The sequence below is a fragment of the Schistocerca serialis genome, chromosome 1, assembly GCF_023864345.2.
Source record: "Schistocerca serialis cubense isolate TAMUIC-IGC-003099 chromosome 1, iqSchSeri2.2, whole genome shotgun sequence".
NCBI classification, from domain to species: Eukaryota; Metazoa; Arthropoda; class Insecta; order Orthoptera; family Acrididae; genus Schistocerca; species Schistocerca serialis.
Genome location: NC_064638.1, coordinates 486,594,191 through 486,609,744, shown reverse-complemented (window position 1 = coordinate 486,609,744; position 15,554 = coordinate 486,594,191). Strand labels below are relative to the sequence as shown.

The 15,554-nt window shown below is 39.3% G+C and overlaps 1 protein-coding gene across 1 annotated transcript in view; it reads left to right on the top strand.

Annotated features, from left to right (window-relative positions):
* The window catches only part of LOC126473793 (pre-mRNA-processing-splicing factor 8), a 103,168-nt gene that overhangs the window by 52,741 nt on the left and 34,873 nt on the right, over window positions 1-15,554 (top strand). Inside the window, exons 17-23 of the mRNA XM_050101071.1 lie at window positions 1,829-1,955; window positions 3,656-3,848; window positions 5,251-5,438; window positions 7,408-7,646; window positions 13,246-13,392; window positions 13,474-13,624; window positions 14,215-14,391. Coding sequence (XP_049957028.1) covers window positions 1,829-1,955; window positions 3,656-3,848; window positions 5,251-5,438; window positions 7,408-7,646; window positions 13,246-13,392; window positions 13,474-13,624; window positions 14,215-14,391 — 1,222 coding nt within the window. The remainder of the gene's footprint in view (window positions 1-1,828; window positions 1,956-3,655; window positions 3,849-5,250; window positions 5,439-7,407; window positions 7,647-13,245; window positions 13,393-13,473; window positions 13,625-14,214; window positions 14,392-15,554) is intronic.

Sequence of the window (15,554 nt, the reverse complement as noted above, 5' to 3'; positions counted from 1 at the left end):
GGTTTTTTTTTTATAACCTATATCACAAAGCAAGCAGGTGTTGACAGATGTGAAAATAACCGAACTGTCAGTTTAATAAGTCACAGCTGCAAAATACAAACGCGAATTCTTTACAGACGAATGGAAAAACTGGTAGAAGCTGACCTCGGGTTAGATCATTTTGGATTCCGTAGAAATATTGGAACACGTGAGGCAATACTGACCTTACGACTTACCTTAGAAGAAAGATTAAGGAAAGTCAAACCTACGTTTCTAGCATTTGTAGACTTAGAGAAAGCTTTTGACAATGTTTACGGGAATACTCTTTCAAATTCTAAAGGTGGTAGGGGTAAAATACAGGGAGCAAAAGGCTATTTACAATTTGTACAGAAACCAGATTGCAGTTATGAGACGAGGGATATGAAAAGGAAGCAGTGGTTGGGAAGGCAGTGAGACAGGGTTGTAGCCTCTCTCTGATGTTATTCAATATGTATATTGAGCAAGCAATAAAGGAAACAAAAGAAAAATTCAGAGTAGGTATTAAAATCCACGGAGAAGAAATAAAAACTTTGAGGTTCGCCGATGACATTGTAATTCTGTCAGAGACAGCAAAGGACTTGGAAGAGCAGTTGAACGGAATGGACAGTGTCTTGAAAGGAGGATATTGCGTGCATGGCATGTCCTATTCTCTGGAGTAGCAGCAACACTTGGGCAGTAAGACCGAAGGGCTGGGTATGGTGAAGCAAAAACTCACTTTCAAGTTTTTCACAACATAGGAGTCACACACACCAGACACCGTCTACTTGGAGCATAAAAAGGAGGATATAAGATGAACATCAACAAAAGCAAAACGAGGATAATCGAATGTAGTCTAATTAAGTCATGTGAAGCTGAGGGAATTAGATTAGGAAATGAGACACTTAAAGTAGTAAAGGAGTTTTGCTATTTGGGGAGCAAAATAACTGATGATGGTCGAAGCAGAGAGGATGTAAAATGTAGACTGGCAATGGCGAGGAAGGAATTTCTGAAGAAGAGAAATTTGTTAACATAGAGTATAGATGTGTTAGGAAGTCGTTTCTAAAGGTATTTGTATGGAGTGTAGCCATGTATGGAATTTAAACATGGACGATAAATAGTTTGGACAAGAAGAGAATAGAAGCTTTCAAAATGTGGTGTTACAGAAGAATGCTGAAGATTAGATGGATAGATCACATAACTAATGAGGAGGTATTGAATAGAACTGGGGAGAAGAGGAGTTTGTGGCAAAACTTGACAAGAAAAAGGGACTGGTTGATAGGACATGTTCTGAGGCATCAAGGGATCACAAATTTAGCATTGGAGGGTAAAAATCGTAGAGGGAGACCAAGAGATGAATACACCAAGCAGATTCTGAAGGATGTAGGTTGCAGTAAGTACTGGGAGATGAAGAAACTTGCACAGGATAGAGTAGCATGGAGAGCTGTATCAAATCAGTCTCAGGACTTAAGACCACAGCAATAACATTTCTCATTTAGACAAAGGACACAAAACATACATTAACTGAGTGCTCCTAACACCTTTTAGTTCCATACAGACCTTAGTTGAAAAGTGCTCTTAGTGACATCACATGCAACTTGCTGTGATAAACATTTTCGTTATACAACATTTCTACTAGAGGAGTGGGGGAAGCCGTAACGCATATCAGGATAGGCAAAGTACCATGTTATGTTACTCATAATTAAGGCTCTCAAAGAATGTTATGCCAGTTTGTATTGTGCTATTTCTACACAAGAAGTCTATGTAGCTAAGTATTTGTAATCAAATCTTAATCCATGGCAAGGCAGTATTTATTTATTTTTGTTTGTTTCAGTGTGAAGTCTCGCTTGAATCAGAGCCAACGTGAGGAACTCGGTTTGATTGAACAAGCATATGACAATCCCCATGAGGCACTGTCTAGAATAAAACGACACTTGTTAACACAGAGGGCTTTTAAAGAGGTGAGACATTGATTTCCTACTTTATCAGAGGGATGAACAGCTATCTGTTTTTTGATAATTTGGAAGCACATTAATAGTAGTTATTTTGTTAATGTTGACTAATTTCTAAGTTATTACCTAGAAAATGAACAGAATCTGATAGGATAAGACTGTGAGTTAACTAGGTCACTCCTGCATAAATACAAAGTTGCAGAAAATCTTTGTAGACTGCCATGAGAAGGAATGTGATTATTTGGAAGTTGAGTTTGAGTGTAAAAGACTGAATGGTCATGTGTAAGAAAGGGAATAGGGCAGATGTAATGAAGTTACAGAGAAAAGAATTAGCATTTGTCCAATGACATATGTAGAGAAAGTGATAGCACAAGTCAGCTAATTGAAGAAAAATTTAAAATACAACACTATATGTATTAATTACCTGAAATTAGTACCCATGCTGTAGAGGTCAGTGAGTATTAGAAGACTTAGGTTTTTCCAAAAATAAGAGAACAAAATTATCACAATTGGAATATAAAGTAAAAGTACAGTGAATGGAAGACTTTGCAAGGTGAAGTAAACTGTAAATTTGAAGATTGGCTTGGGTATCAGTGTTGTATTAGACGAATTCGCACTGGAAGCATTATACTTTCTTTTCATTGTGACCTACAACCTATTTTGTCAAGATAAAAATCCTAACTCTGTTTCATGTGCAAGAGTATTGCCCTATGTGAGACATTAAATAGCAAAAATGAATGCTCTGAACTTTCATGACTAATATGACACTTGACCAGTTGATTAACAAAGCTTATTTAGTAAGTTTTGGGCAAGGTGGAGGGAAGACTGTTCTGTTATGACGATTGTTGCTTAGTTTCTGCATCATAGCCATAAACCCGAGCAGTTGTTTAATTTCCCTGCAGACATAAACCCAGTGTTGTTTCTGATCGTTATGAAACAATCTGGGCACAAACTTTAGTGCAGTCCTTCTCATTTTCAATTCTTCTGATAGAATATGTTTACATGTACCACACTGTATGCACAAGGTGATGTCTGGTCGATCTTTCAGAGTCAGATCATTCACTTTCCGAACATACTCTTGTGTGGTACCATTCATAGCCAGCCAGAACTGCCTTCATTATTAGTCAATGTTCATCCAATTTTGAAACATATTTCCTAGCTGTAAATCTTTTGCTTAAAGCATTGTTTCCAAAACTTGCTTTAACATTAAATATGTTTCTGTAGCGATTTTTCACAAGCTTGAAACAACTTTATGCGGAGATTTTAGGTCAGCTGTTGCAAACTTGTGGAAATGCAACATTGGAAATATACTCACCAGCAACTAACCAAATCATTCAGCTCAGACACTTGTGACATTGTTTCAGAGCTCTTGTGTTGGAAGACACCTATCACTTTTTCAGTGTATTCACAACAATTTGAGTGCAACATTCTAACTTTAGGAGCTTCTGTATACCACCTCGTAATTTGCAGACTTTGTCCGGAGAGGAACTAAAACCTGCTTGTAGTGACGTTATTACTTGCATTACATGCTTCATATAAATTTCAGGAACATCTGGCAAGTGCTTCGTGGTCTTGGAAATAAGGATCTTACCTGTACAAAATAAAGAATGAGTTATTAAATTATATTCTAAGAAATTGGTTTAAATAGTAAAGTATTTGTGGCAGAAATAAACACAGATAGTGCCTTAAGTAAAATATTTTTGTTCCAGGTTGGTATAGAATTCATGGATCTCTACAGTCACTTGGTACCTGTTTATGATGTGGAACCCTTAGAGAAAATAACTGATGCTTACCTAGACCAGTACCTCTGGTATGAAGCTGATAAGAGAAGATTATTCCCACCGTGGGTGAAGCCATCAGACACTGAGCCACCACCCCTCCTTGTCTATAAGTGGTGCCAGGGTATGTTTGCAGGTTTTTGGTGGAATCAGTATTTTAATTTCTGTTTGCTAGAATTTTTGTTTTTGTGTTTTCACCAGGTACACAGTATAATCTCGCTTTTACGTTCCCAGAATTAATGCTTTCCCACTGTTTATGCCATTTTTTTTATCATTCCCATCCAGTTTCCTGTGTACATGATGTTAATTCACACCCAATTTTGTGTTAACATATTTATAATTTTCTGGTGATTTATGCTTTATGAAAAAATGTTCATCAGAAATGGACTGACGTAATTCACATTCAATTACGATGGTATGGCATTGGCCGTTAAGTAGTGTTTAAAAAATTTACATGGTTAAATTTCTTGACATCAGGATGCTCTTCTCATCAGATCTGAACTGGAAACTGGTAAAAGTCTGAACAATTTGTGCTTCATCTCCTGCCGCTACCATGAGCTTCTTGGCGTGGTGGCTAATAGAAGTACCTAGGTTCATTCGAATAAAAGTATCATGACCAATCAAAACCATTTCCAAACTGTCTGTAGTATGCTTGCGCAGCTTCGTAATTGTTGTGATTGTCTTGATCAGCGTTATTCGAACCATATTTAATATGTTTCATTGTTTGGTCACTTTTAGCACTAGTTGACACATTTTCTTACCTTGCTGCAAGTGGCTTTGATTTAAATACAGCACCAGTTAGGTATTTTAATTCGTACTTAGCAACATGTGTTCTGAAAGTTTGTTCTCATTGTCAAGTGCAAATGTTCACACAAGTATTTTTGCGATGTTTTGCACACAAACATTGTGAGTGATGGTGTGTGTGTGTGGTTTTGTATATAATTGATGAGGCACAGTACCTGATAACATCAAAAAGATGATTACAGTGCAAGAGACGCTGAACAATACACATGCAGGTACCACACAAAATACTTAAATAAATATTTGCAGTTGACAACAAGAATAAATTCTCGAAATATGTAGTGCTGAGCATGAAAAAAAATACATAACTGGTGTAATCATTCATTATTTATGTAATGAATGTCAGTTGCAGGCTTTCCAGAAACATCTATCCTTTACATAACTTTAAATGCTTAAAACTTTGTTTCCTGCATTTTACACCATTTTTTGTAAACCCTTTAAAAGTGTAAAAGTGGGGTTTCACTGTATTTGGTATTGGATTCTTATACAAATGAATGGTTAGGATTCTGTCACATTATCTTCTGTTATTTCTAACTCAAAGAATACCATATATTTAAGTATACTTCAAATTTATTTCCTAATTAAGAAAGTTTGACATGAGTTGTTTTGTCAGAACAAAGTCATTCTAGTAATTGTAGTTATTTTACCCAGTGATATCTCTTTATTATGTTATAGAGTTTGGATTTTAAGATATGACCATGAAACTAATTATATGTATCTTGCAGGAATCAACAATCTGCAGGATGTTTGGGATGTCACTGAAGGAGAATGTAATGTACTACTGGAATCAAAGTTTGAAAAAATGTATGAAAAAATAGATTTGACACTCCTTAACAGGCTGTTGAGACTAATCGTTGATCACAATATTGCTGATTACATGACAGCAAAAAATAATGTTGTCATTAATTATAAGGTTGGTTACACAAAATGTATTTAAATACAATAGTTAATCTATACAACCATATAAGTTTATTTTTCATAACTTCAAGTAACAGTGTTAAAAATTATTATGTTCTTCATGTAGTTTAACAAGCAGTGATGATGCCTGTGGCATTATTAACAGTATATATAGAAATTCCTCTACAGACTTTAAATCTCTATCAAAAATTTATTTTTATTTTTGGGAAAAAAAATTATCATTGCTGTGGCAGGTGTGTTTGATTTGTAAACTGTTCTGATTAATCACTCTTTGTAATGTGTACTGGGTGGTTGTAATTAAGCTACAGCTACCACTAAAGCATTAATGTGGAACAAATTTACTCAGAAGAAATTAGTTCAAATTTTGGCCACCAGGTGCAAATATGGCACTGTGAATGCAAGGAAGATGTATAGAAATGTTTCTACACATAATGAATTAGGAACAGCAGAAAAGGTAAAACAAGTGGGAATGCCATGATGTTTGTTTTATTATTAACCTCTGCTTACATAATTTGTTAAAATTGAGCACTGGAGACATTGACGAGATGCTGCATCCGTAAAACAATGCGATCAACAGTTGCTCGCATCAGTTCTGATGGTATCCGAGGAATGTATTCCTGTTTATTGGCCTTCAGATCAGGTAGAGACCAAACATATCCTTGGTAAGCATGTTCTTTTAGATATCCTCAGAGCCAAAAGTCTCGAGGATTCAATTCAGGTGATCTTGCAGGCTGTGCATCTGGAAAACCTCTTGAGATAATGCATTCATGAAAGGTTGCATTAAGTAGATCTTACACTGAGCAATTGGCACGAGATGTTGCCCCACCTTCCATGAAAACAGTGATTTTCACAAAGTTGTGCTTTTCTAAAGCAGGACTTGACAGGGAAATGTCAGTAATGTGCATATGTGACGGTACAGTTGACAGGCCTTCTGGGTATATTTGCTTCAAAGAAGAATGGGCCAAGAATAAAGAGGCATGTGAATCCACACCACACAGTCCCAAACAAAGAGTGCAGTGGCTCTTCGCGCATCGTGCAAGGTTCCCAAATTTGGCAGTTCTGTGTATTCACTGCACTCTGTAGTGTAAAATGTACCTCATCACTCTGTAGACTATTGCCTGGCCGTGTCATCAACTTTGGTCTTTGTCAGAAACCAAGGAGCAAATTCAGAACATTGCTGTGAATTGTGAGGTTTCAGCTGCAGCACAGTCTAGATCTTGTACTGGTACCAGTGTAAAATAGACCACAGAACTTTCTGTACTGTTGATCACGGGATAGACAATTCTCATGACACTGCACAAGCACTGGTACTTAAACTACCTGGGTTATGTGCTGCATGGTCATTTACAGGTATAGCAACTCATCAATAACTTCCCGTGAGATAGGACACCTTCCTCTTGCAGGTGCCACCCTAAGCCCACCATCCTTTTCAAATTTCAGTATCGTATTCTGTAAACCATTTAATGACATTGGCCAACCCCTCAGCCCTTTCAGTCAGCAATACTCTCTCAGTGCATAACTGTATTTGGTACCTTTCACATAAAACAGTTTTCACCTCAGTGCACAGTGTCTATTCTCGATAGCCATGCTGTTCAAGTTGTGGCTTGTGAGATGAAAGTGTGAATGTTGTACCATCATACAAACAGTATATGGTGCCTGATTCACACCCTGTGGCAAAAATTGTAACTAATCGGTTTCGCATTCAAGCACTAGCATACCAAGTTTCGATCGCCACTGCCCAGTACATCTGTGTAACTGGGGGCTGGGGGTGGGGGAGGGGGATGTGACCCACATCCTCTTTGAGGGTGGTAGACTACATTAAACTTTCGGCAGTAATGTGTGACTCAGTCTTAATTAACTAGGATTTTTCAGTTTCCAAGCTCTACATAAATCTTTCCAAGTCAGGTGGTATTAATTAAATTAAAATCAATTGAAGCATTAATATTTTGCTATTATTTTTCTAGGATATGAATCATACCAACAGTTATGGCATAATAAGAGGGCTTCAGTTTGCTTCATTTATAGTCCAATATTATGGGCTTGTGTTGGACTTGTTGGTGTTAGGGCTTCAGAGAGCTTCTGAGATGGCAGGACCTCCACAAATGCCAAATGATTTCCTCACATTTCAGGATGTTGCAACAGAATGTGCACATCCTATCAGGCTGTATTGCCGTTATGTTGACAGGATTCACATATTTTTCAGGTAAGATTTGATGTTTACAGAAGCTTAAATTAATTAAATTGTTACTGGTTTGGGTAATGATGAAAATATTGTAATTGGCTCTTATTCACCTGTTTTAGTAACTTGTGGATAGTTCATTCTGACTGTTTGAGCTGATAACTTCATTGAATCTAGCTTTGTGTAAATTTGAGAAATGTACTTTCCACTTTACTTTCAGAGATAATTTTTAATGAAAATAATCAATTTTTAAAATTTAATTTAATTGGATAAATAAAAAATCTGCTCACAAAGCAACAGCTGGAGAACTCACTATAAAGGTATAAAAATTTGCAAGCTTCCAAGCAGTGTCTCCTGCTTCCGGTAGAAGGGCTGAGGGGGAACATCGGGTAAGACTCCCCTGACCCTTGGTTCTGGGCGACTTCCCCAAACTCTCCTCATTTCCTCTACTTCATCAGTCCTTTTTATTCACACCTCTTCCTTCCCCTTCAACTCTTCTGCCAGAAGATGGAGCCACTGCCTCCAAAACCTTACACATTTGTGCCTTTATATGGGTGCTCTCCTGTTGCTGCTTTGTGAATAGATATTACATCTATTCAATTATGTTATAGAAGTAATTTGTTGACAGAGTGATGCACACATTTTTAGAGTTTTCTATCCCTTGTCCCTCCATCCACCTTTAAGTTATTGGTACAGGAAAGGAATCACGTTGTTGTAGTTGTATATTTTGTCAAAAAATGCCATCAAAGAAAGGAATGCGAAGAGAGTCGATAAACTACTGTAGGAGAAAAATAAATAACTATTTAACATGGAGATGATTTTGTAGCTTCACTTTTTACATAAACTTGGGACATTATATTGTTCACCAACCCTGAGAGTCACAATTTGAACAATTAAGGCACATGCCTGACGCCCTCCCTCCCTCAGGCTCTCGCGCGCGCGTGTCCACACACACACACACACACACACACACACACACACACACACACACACACACACTAAGGTAAGTCTTTCCGCTCCCGGGATTGGGATGACTCCTTACCCTCTCCCTTAAAACCCACATCCTTTCGTCTTTCCCTCTCCTTCCCTCTTTCCTGATGAAGCAACCGTTGGTTGCGAAAGCTTGAATTTTGTGGACTGAAGGTGAGGCCTTTGGGTAGGACAGAGGTTTCGGATTGGGAGAGAGGTTTGGAGGAAAATTTAACTACTGAATTAGGGTGTTGTGGTTCCAGATAGTGTTGATTGGAATTTTGAGGTTTTGGAGGGAGTGGAGCTGGAAGTGAGAGATTGAGTAGATGGGAGAGACTGGGTTTGTGTGCAATGAGAGGAGGTTGAGGTTTGCTGGAAAGGTTGTGAAGGGTGAGTGAGTTGCCTTTCCGGAGGTGGGAAACCAGGAGATTGGACAGTTTTTTGAGGTGAAGGGTGGCATGCTGTTCTAATTTGCGGTTGGCCTGTAGGAGGATGCTCTAAACAGCCAGTGCGGATGTGGGAGAGGAAAGATTGAGGACTTTTATTAAGGATAGGAGTTGACGGGTGTGTTCATTGGCTGTGTTGATGTGTAGGTGAAGGATTAGATGGGTGAGGGCAATGGATTGTTCAGTTTGGAACTGGTATAGGGACTGATAGAAAGAAGGGTTGCAGCCAGAGATGGGAACTTTAAGTGTGAGGCCTTTGGGGGTAATGCCAAATGTCAGACAAGCCTGAGAAAATAAAATATGCGAGCGTAATCTGGCTAGGGTGAAGGCATGTTTGCGGAAGGAATGTAAATAAAATTTAATGGGGTCGTTGTGTGGGTGTTGGAGGGTGACATGGTATTAGAAGGTGGAAAGTGTAAGATGAGGCTGAAAAGAAAATGAAAATAAAAATATATGGGGAGAGATAAAGGTGAACTAGAAAGTAACTGGAGATCTGTTGTGAAAAAAGGCGAAAAAGTGTTGGTTAAAGCTGGGCTATGTTGATCCTGTGGTGAACTTGGGTTGGTAGACAACGATGTGCACAAAGGTTAGGTGGTTGTGTTGCCGCCAAAACACGTTAAAGGATGGAGAAATTCGGGAAAATTTCGAAAAAACTGTGTGTAAATATATTAAAAGGAGTGGTTTTGTGGTGGCAGATTATGAAAATGAGGCTAACAATTGTCTGGCAAAGAAATAATGATGTTAAAACCTGTGGGAAGCGGCTAAAAATTATCAGTGATGTGGGAGAAACGGAAATGGAAATAAAGCGAAAGTTATCAGAACTATCCGAAATGGTTGTTTAATAGGTGAAAGGAACTGTTCGTGAACTAGAAACGGTGGATTTTATAGCAGCGGTAGTGTTGAAAGCGGAAAAAAAAATTTTTTGGTTATTGTTTGGAAGTGGGTGACATATTATTGAGTATATATAGGCGGGATAAAATTGTATAGTAAATTACGGTAAAAAGGAGAAGGTGAATACAAAGTGAAACTACTGGCAAAAACAGAAAGAGAAAATAAGACAACAGAAAAGATTTCGAAATGCAACAGTGACAGTAACAAACGTAATTGTTCGGTTCAAATTAATGATATGAATATAATAGAGGGAAACATTCCACGTGGGAAAAATATATCTAAAAACAAAGATGATGTGACTTACCAAACCAAAGCGCTGGCACGTCGATAGTCACACAAACATACACACAAAATTCTAGCTTTCACAACCAACGGTTGCTTCGTCAGGGAAGAGGGAAGGAGAAAGAAAGACGAAAGGATGTGGGTTTTAAGGGAGAGGGTAAGGAGTCATTACAATCCCGGGAGCGGAAAGACTTACCTTAGGGGGGGAAAAAAGGACGGGTATACACTCGCGCGCGCGCGCACACACACACACACACACACACACACACACACACATATCCATCCACACATACACAGACACAAGCAGAAACATGTCTGCTTGTGTCTGTATATGTGTGGATGGATATGTGTGTGTGTGTGTGTGTGTGTGTGTGTGTGTGTGTGTGAGCGTGTGTGCGAGTGTATACCCATCCTTTTTTCCCCCCTAAGGTAAGTCTTTCCGCTCCCGGGATTGGAATGACTCCTTACCCTCTCCCTTAAAACCCACATCCTTTCGTCTTTCCCTCTCCTTCCCTCTTTCCTGATAAGCAACCGTTGGTTGCGAAAGCTAGAATTTTGTGTGTATGTTTGTGTGTCTATCGACGTGCCAGCGCTATATATATATTTCTCTTTGCGTGCTCCCATTCCTGTTTTTCTCTCCTTATGATGTTTTGTATTAACAAAATTCTCTCCTGACCATGATATTGTGTACTAATGTTTTCTTCTTATTTTGAATTAAATTTAAAACATGAAACTGTGACGTTGCATTTAAGTATATGATATAGGTATAGGAATAGATATAGAAGTGTCTTCATACACTCCTGGAAATGGAAAAAAGAACACATTGACACTGGTGTGTCACACCCACCATACTTGCTCCGGACACTGCGAGAGGGCTGTACAAGCAATGATCACACGCACGGCACAGCGGACACACCAGGAACCGCGGTGTTGGTCGTCAAATGGCGCTAGCTACGCAGCATTTGTGCACCGCCGCCGTCAGTGTCAGCCAGTTTGCCGTGGCATACGGAGCTCCATCGCAGTCTTTATCACTGGTAGCATGCCGCGACAGCGTGGACGTGAACCGTATGTGCAGTTGACGGACTTCGAGCGAGGGCGTATAGTGGGCATGCAGGAGGCCGGGTGGACATACCGCCGAATTGCTCAACACGTGGGGCGTGAGGTCTCCACAGTACATCGATGTTGTCGCCAGTGGTCGGCGGAAGGTGCACGTGCCCGTCGACCTGGGACCGGACCGCAGCGACGCACGGATGCACGCCAAGACCGTAGGATCCTACGCAGTGCCGTAGGGGACCGCACCGCCACTTCCCAGCAAATTAGGGACACTGTTGCTCCTGGGGTATCAGCGAGGACCATTTGCAACCGTCTCCATGAAGCTGGGCTACGGTCCCGCACACCGTTAGGCCGTCTTCCGCTCACGCCCCAACATCGTGCAGCCCGCCTCCAGTGGTGTCGCAAGAGGCGTGAATGGAGGGACGAATGGAGACGTGTCGTCTTCAGCGATGAGAGTCGCTTCTGCCTTGGTGCCAATGATGGTCGTATGCGTGTTTGGTGCCGTGCAGGTGAGCGCCACAATCAGGACTGCATACGACCGAGGCACACAGGGCCAACACCCGGCATCATGGTGTGGGGAGCGATCTCCTACACTGGCCGTACACCACTGGTGATCGTCGAGGGGACACTGGATAGTGCACGGTACATCCAAACCGTCATCGAACCCATCGTTCTACCATTCCTAGACCGGCAAGGGAACTTGCTGTTCCAACAGGACAATGCACGTCCGCATGTATCCCGTGCCACCCAACGTGCTCTAGAAGGTGTAAGTCAACTACCCTGGCCAGCAAGATCTCCGGATCTGTCCCCCATTGAGCATGTTTGGGACTGGATGAAGCGTCGTCTCACGCGGCCTGCACGTCCAGCACGAACGCTGGTCCAACTGAGGCGCCAGGTGGAAATGGCATGGCAAGCCGTTCCACAGGACTACATCCAGCATCTCTACGATCGTCTCCATGGGAGAATAGCAGCCTGCATTGCTGCGAAAGGTGGATATACACTGTACTAGTGCCGACATTGTGCATGCTCTGTTGCCTGTGTCTATGTGCCTGTGGTTCTGTCAGTGTGATCATGTGATGTATCTGACCCCAGGAATGTGTCAATAAAGTTTCACCTTCCTGGGACAATGAATTCACGGTGTTCTTATTTCAATTTCCAGGAGTGTATAAAAATGTGCTGTTGGAAAATTAGTATGGGGGAGAAAGCCTTGTATTTGAAGAAGCTGTTACCTTATTCTGAGTAGGGTTATGAACTTGTAGAATTAGAATTCTGTGCTAGCAGTTTACTTAAAATTTCCTTAGTTACTTTACTTTCCAGAGTAGTCTTGAATGTAAAACTGTAACTTCAACACAAAATATTTGATCATGTGAACATTCGCAACTGAGGAACACCTTAATAGAATAAAAATCTGCTTCAGTTAGCAGTAATTTTCTTAATTTATTCCATAACTGGTTGCAAAGCTTAAAGCTTCATCTTCATGTGCCACCAAATAATCATGGTAACAAAAACGTGTGACGGTCGGACCAGTCAGTCATGGGGGATCACACCCAAGTCAAACAAATGCATGGGAGCGAAAGACCAGGACCTACATTGTCAGCCAGTTCAATTTATAAATATAACTTCAGTAATTGAGTGTTGAATTTTCTTAACAAATTTGGCAAATTCTTACTTTCTGAAAGTGCAGTGATGGTGATAGGAACAGTTAAAGTAATCCTAATTTTCAGAAGTATATGTTGTGTATTCTGGGAGGAAAGACGGGCAGGTCACTCAAGCTTAGAGAGAGGATCACAGCTGTTCTGAAGAAAGTGAATTTGTTTAATATGTATATTTATAGGTCTTACAGTGTCCAGTGCCTATTGTACTTTACTATGTTGTAAACATTTTCATAAATAAAATGTACAGTTGACATTCTTTCATTGCACAGGAAAATTGCAATTTTAATTTTTTTCTTTTGTCTCAAAATGTGAAAAATATAATTCCAGGTTCAGTGCTGAAGAAGCTAGAGATCTTATACAGAGATATTTGACAGAGCATCCAGATCCAAATAACGAAAATATTGTAGGATACAATAACAAGAAATGTTGGCCCCGTGATGCAAGAATGAGACTTATGAAGCATGATGTCAATCTGTGAGTATGACATAGTAAAAATATTTAACTGTTATTGATGTCTTCTGTTTATTTATTATGCCATTTTGTTTGTTGTTTAAGTGGCCGAGCTGTTTTCTGGGACATCAAGAATCGTCTTCCACGTTCTACGACGACAATTCAGTGGGAGAACAGCTTTGTTAGTGTTTATTCTAAGGATAATCCAAATTTACTTTTTAACATGAGTGGGTTTGAATGCAGAATTTTGCCAAAGGTGAGTATGTTTTGTGGTTGTGATTTTAAATAATTAACATTTTGTTGTATTCACAGTTACGATAATGTTAGATTTCAAAAGTTTTGAGACTGTAGAACAGCCTGTTTTAACGCAGTCCCATAGGGTTGTGGTGCCCCTCAGATTGCCCTCAGGCAGGCACAACTAGCATAGATTCATAAGTTAATCACCAGATGACCCTGTTTCATGTGTTTTATGTAAGTGCTAAACACACCTCTGTGCACTCAACCAGTGCATTACAATTAAATACACTAGAGCGGGCTACCTGAGTGCCTGTCTGCACAACAGCTATTTGTCCACCTCTGTCTGTAGACAACCAGCTGTCTGTGAGTGGGCAATTGAGCTGGAACAGCCTATACTATAGAAACTGAAATTCTGGGCTGTAGACTTCATATATGTTTAAATTTCTATTTCCATTTCATTTTAGCAATATCTGAGATAAAATTTTGTTTTATAACTCAAATAGAAGTCATTTTAGAGAAATAAATATTTTGTGGTGCTATAGTGTACTGATAAAAGTAGTCATTTCTAATGATGTCAGAATGAGAATTGATAATATTTATTTATTATAGTGCCGAACAACCCACGAAGAATTTACACATCGGGATGGTGTGTGGAACCTACAGAATGAAGTAACGAAGGAAAGAACAGCTCAGTGCTTTTTAAGAGTTGATGAAGAATCGTTGCAACGTTTCCATAACAGAGTCAGACAGATATTAATGGCAAGTGGATCAACAACATTTACCAAGGTAGGTTGAGTATGTACAAAAATGAATGCATTTTTATGGATGTGTATCAGAAAACATTAGCAAATGTTATATGAGAAAAATGTAATGTTCTAGTTGTGTTGAGAAAGCTTACTAGTGCTCTATTTATCAGTATAATAACATTATTACTTGGTCATTTTTCCAAAATGTTTAAAACTTGGAAAGGGATTTCCGCTTACATAAAAGGTAAAAATTCTTCAGACAATAGCTATTCTCAAATTCCTTGCAGAGAGACAGCTATTTTTAAGGATAGCAGTGTATCCAGTTAATTCAGCATTTGGTTTTTAAGCTGTAGCACAACTGTGTTTACAGACAAAAATTATTGGATTATCTTGTCAGTTTTTCCTAAAGAAAAACCTTGAAAAATGTTTGTATCCTATTACACTTACTGGAATGAAGAGTAATAATTTAAACAATTAATAGTAAAATAGGAAGAATAGAATTGCAGGTTCAGTTTTTGTAAATATGTTAAGCATACAATTTTTCAGGGTTGGTGAGTAATTCATAAATGAAACATGGTATCCACGTCCACAGCAGCAGCTAGTTGTTTTATTCCACTACTGGTGCAGGCAGCAGTTGTATGTCATAAAATTACATAATATTGTAGTTACACATCAAATTCTGAAATAACATTTGCTATAGTACAACGATAATGTTACATTGTTGTAAGATGATAAAATTGTGTTGCTAAGATTTCGGAGATTATGAAAAACCCAAACCACTTTATCAGTCAACTCATACAAATCCTTAGGTATAACAATTTGTGGGGACATTAGGTAGGATAATCACATAGGCTCCGTTGACGGCAAAGCAGAGGTCAGACTTCAGTTTATGGGTAGAATGATGGGAAAATGAAAAGCCTTCAGAGGAGAGTGATTAAAAAAACTCATGAGCAATCAATTGTAGAGTATTGCTGAAGTGTGTGGGGCCCTTACCAGATAGGGATGATAGGGCGGGACTGGCAGGATGAATGGTCACAGCTTCATGTGATCTATGAGAGGGTATAATAGAAAGGCCTGAACTGACACTCTCTTGATGATAGACATCAGCTGTCCCAAAAAAGCCTGCTTAAAAAGTTTCAAGAACCACTGTAAGTGAAGAATGTGCAGCTGCCTTTCCATATAGCTCCCATAGTGATCACAACT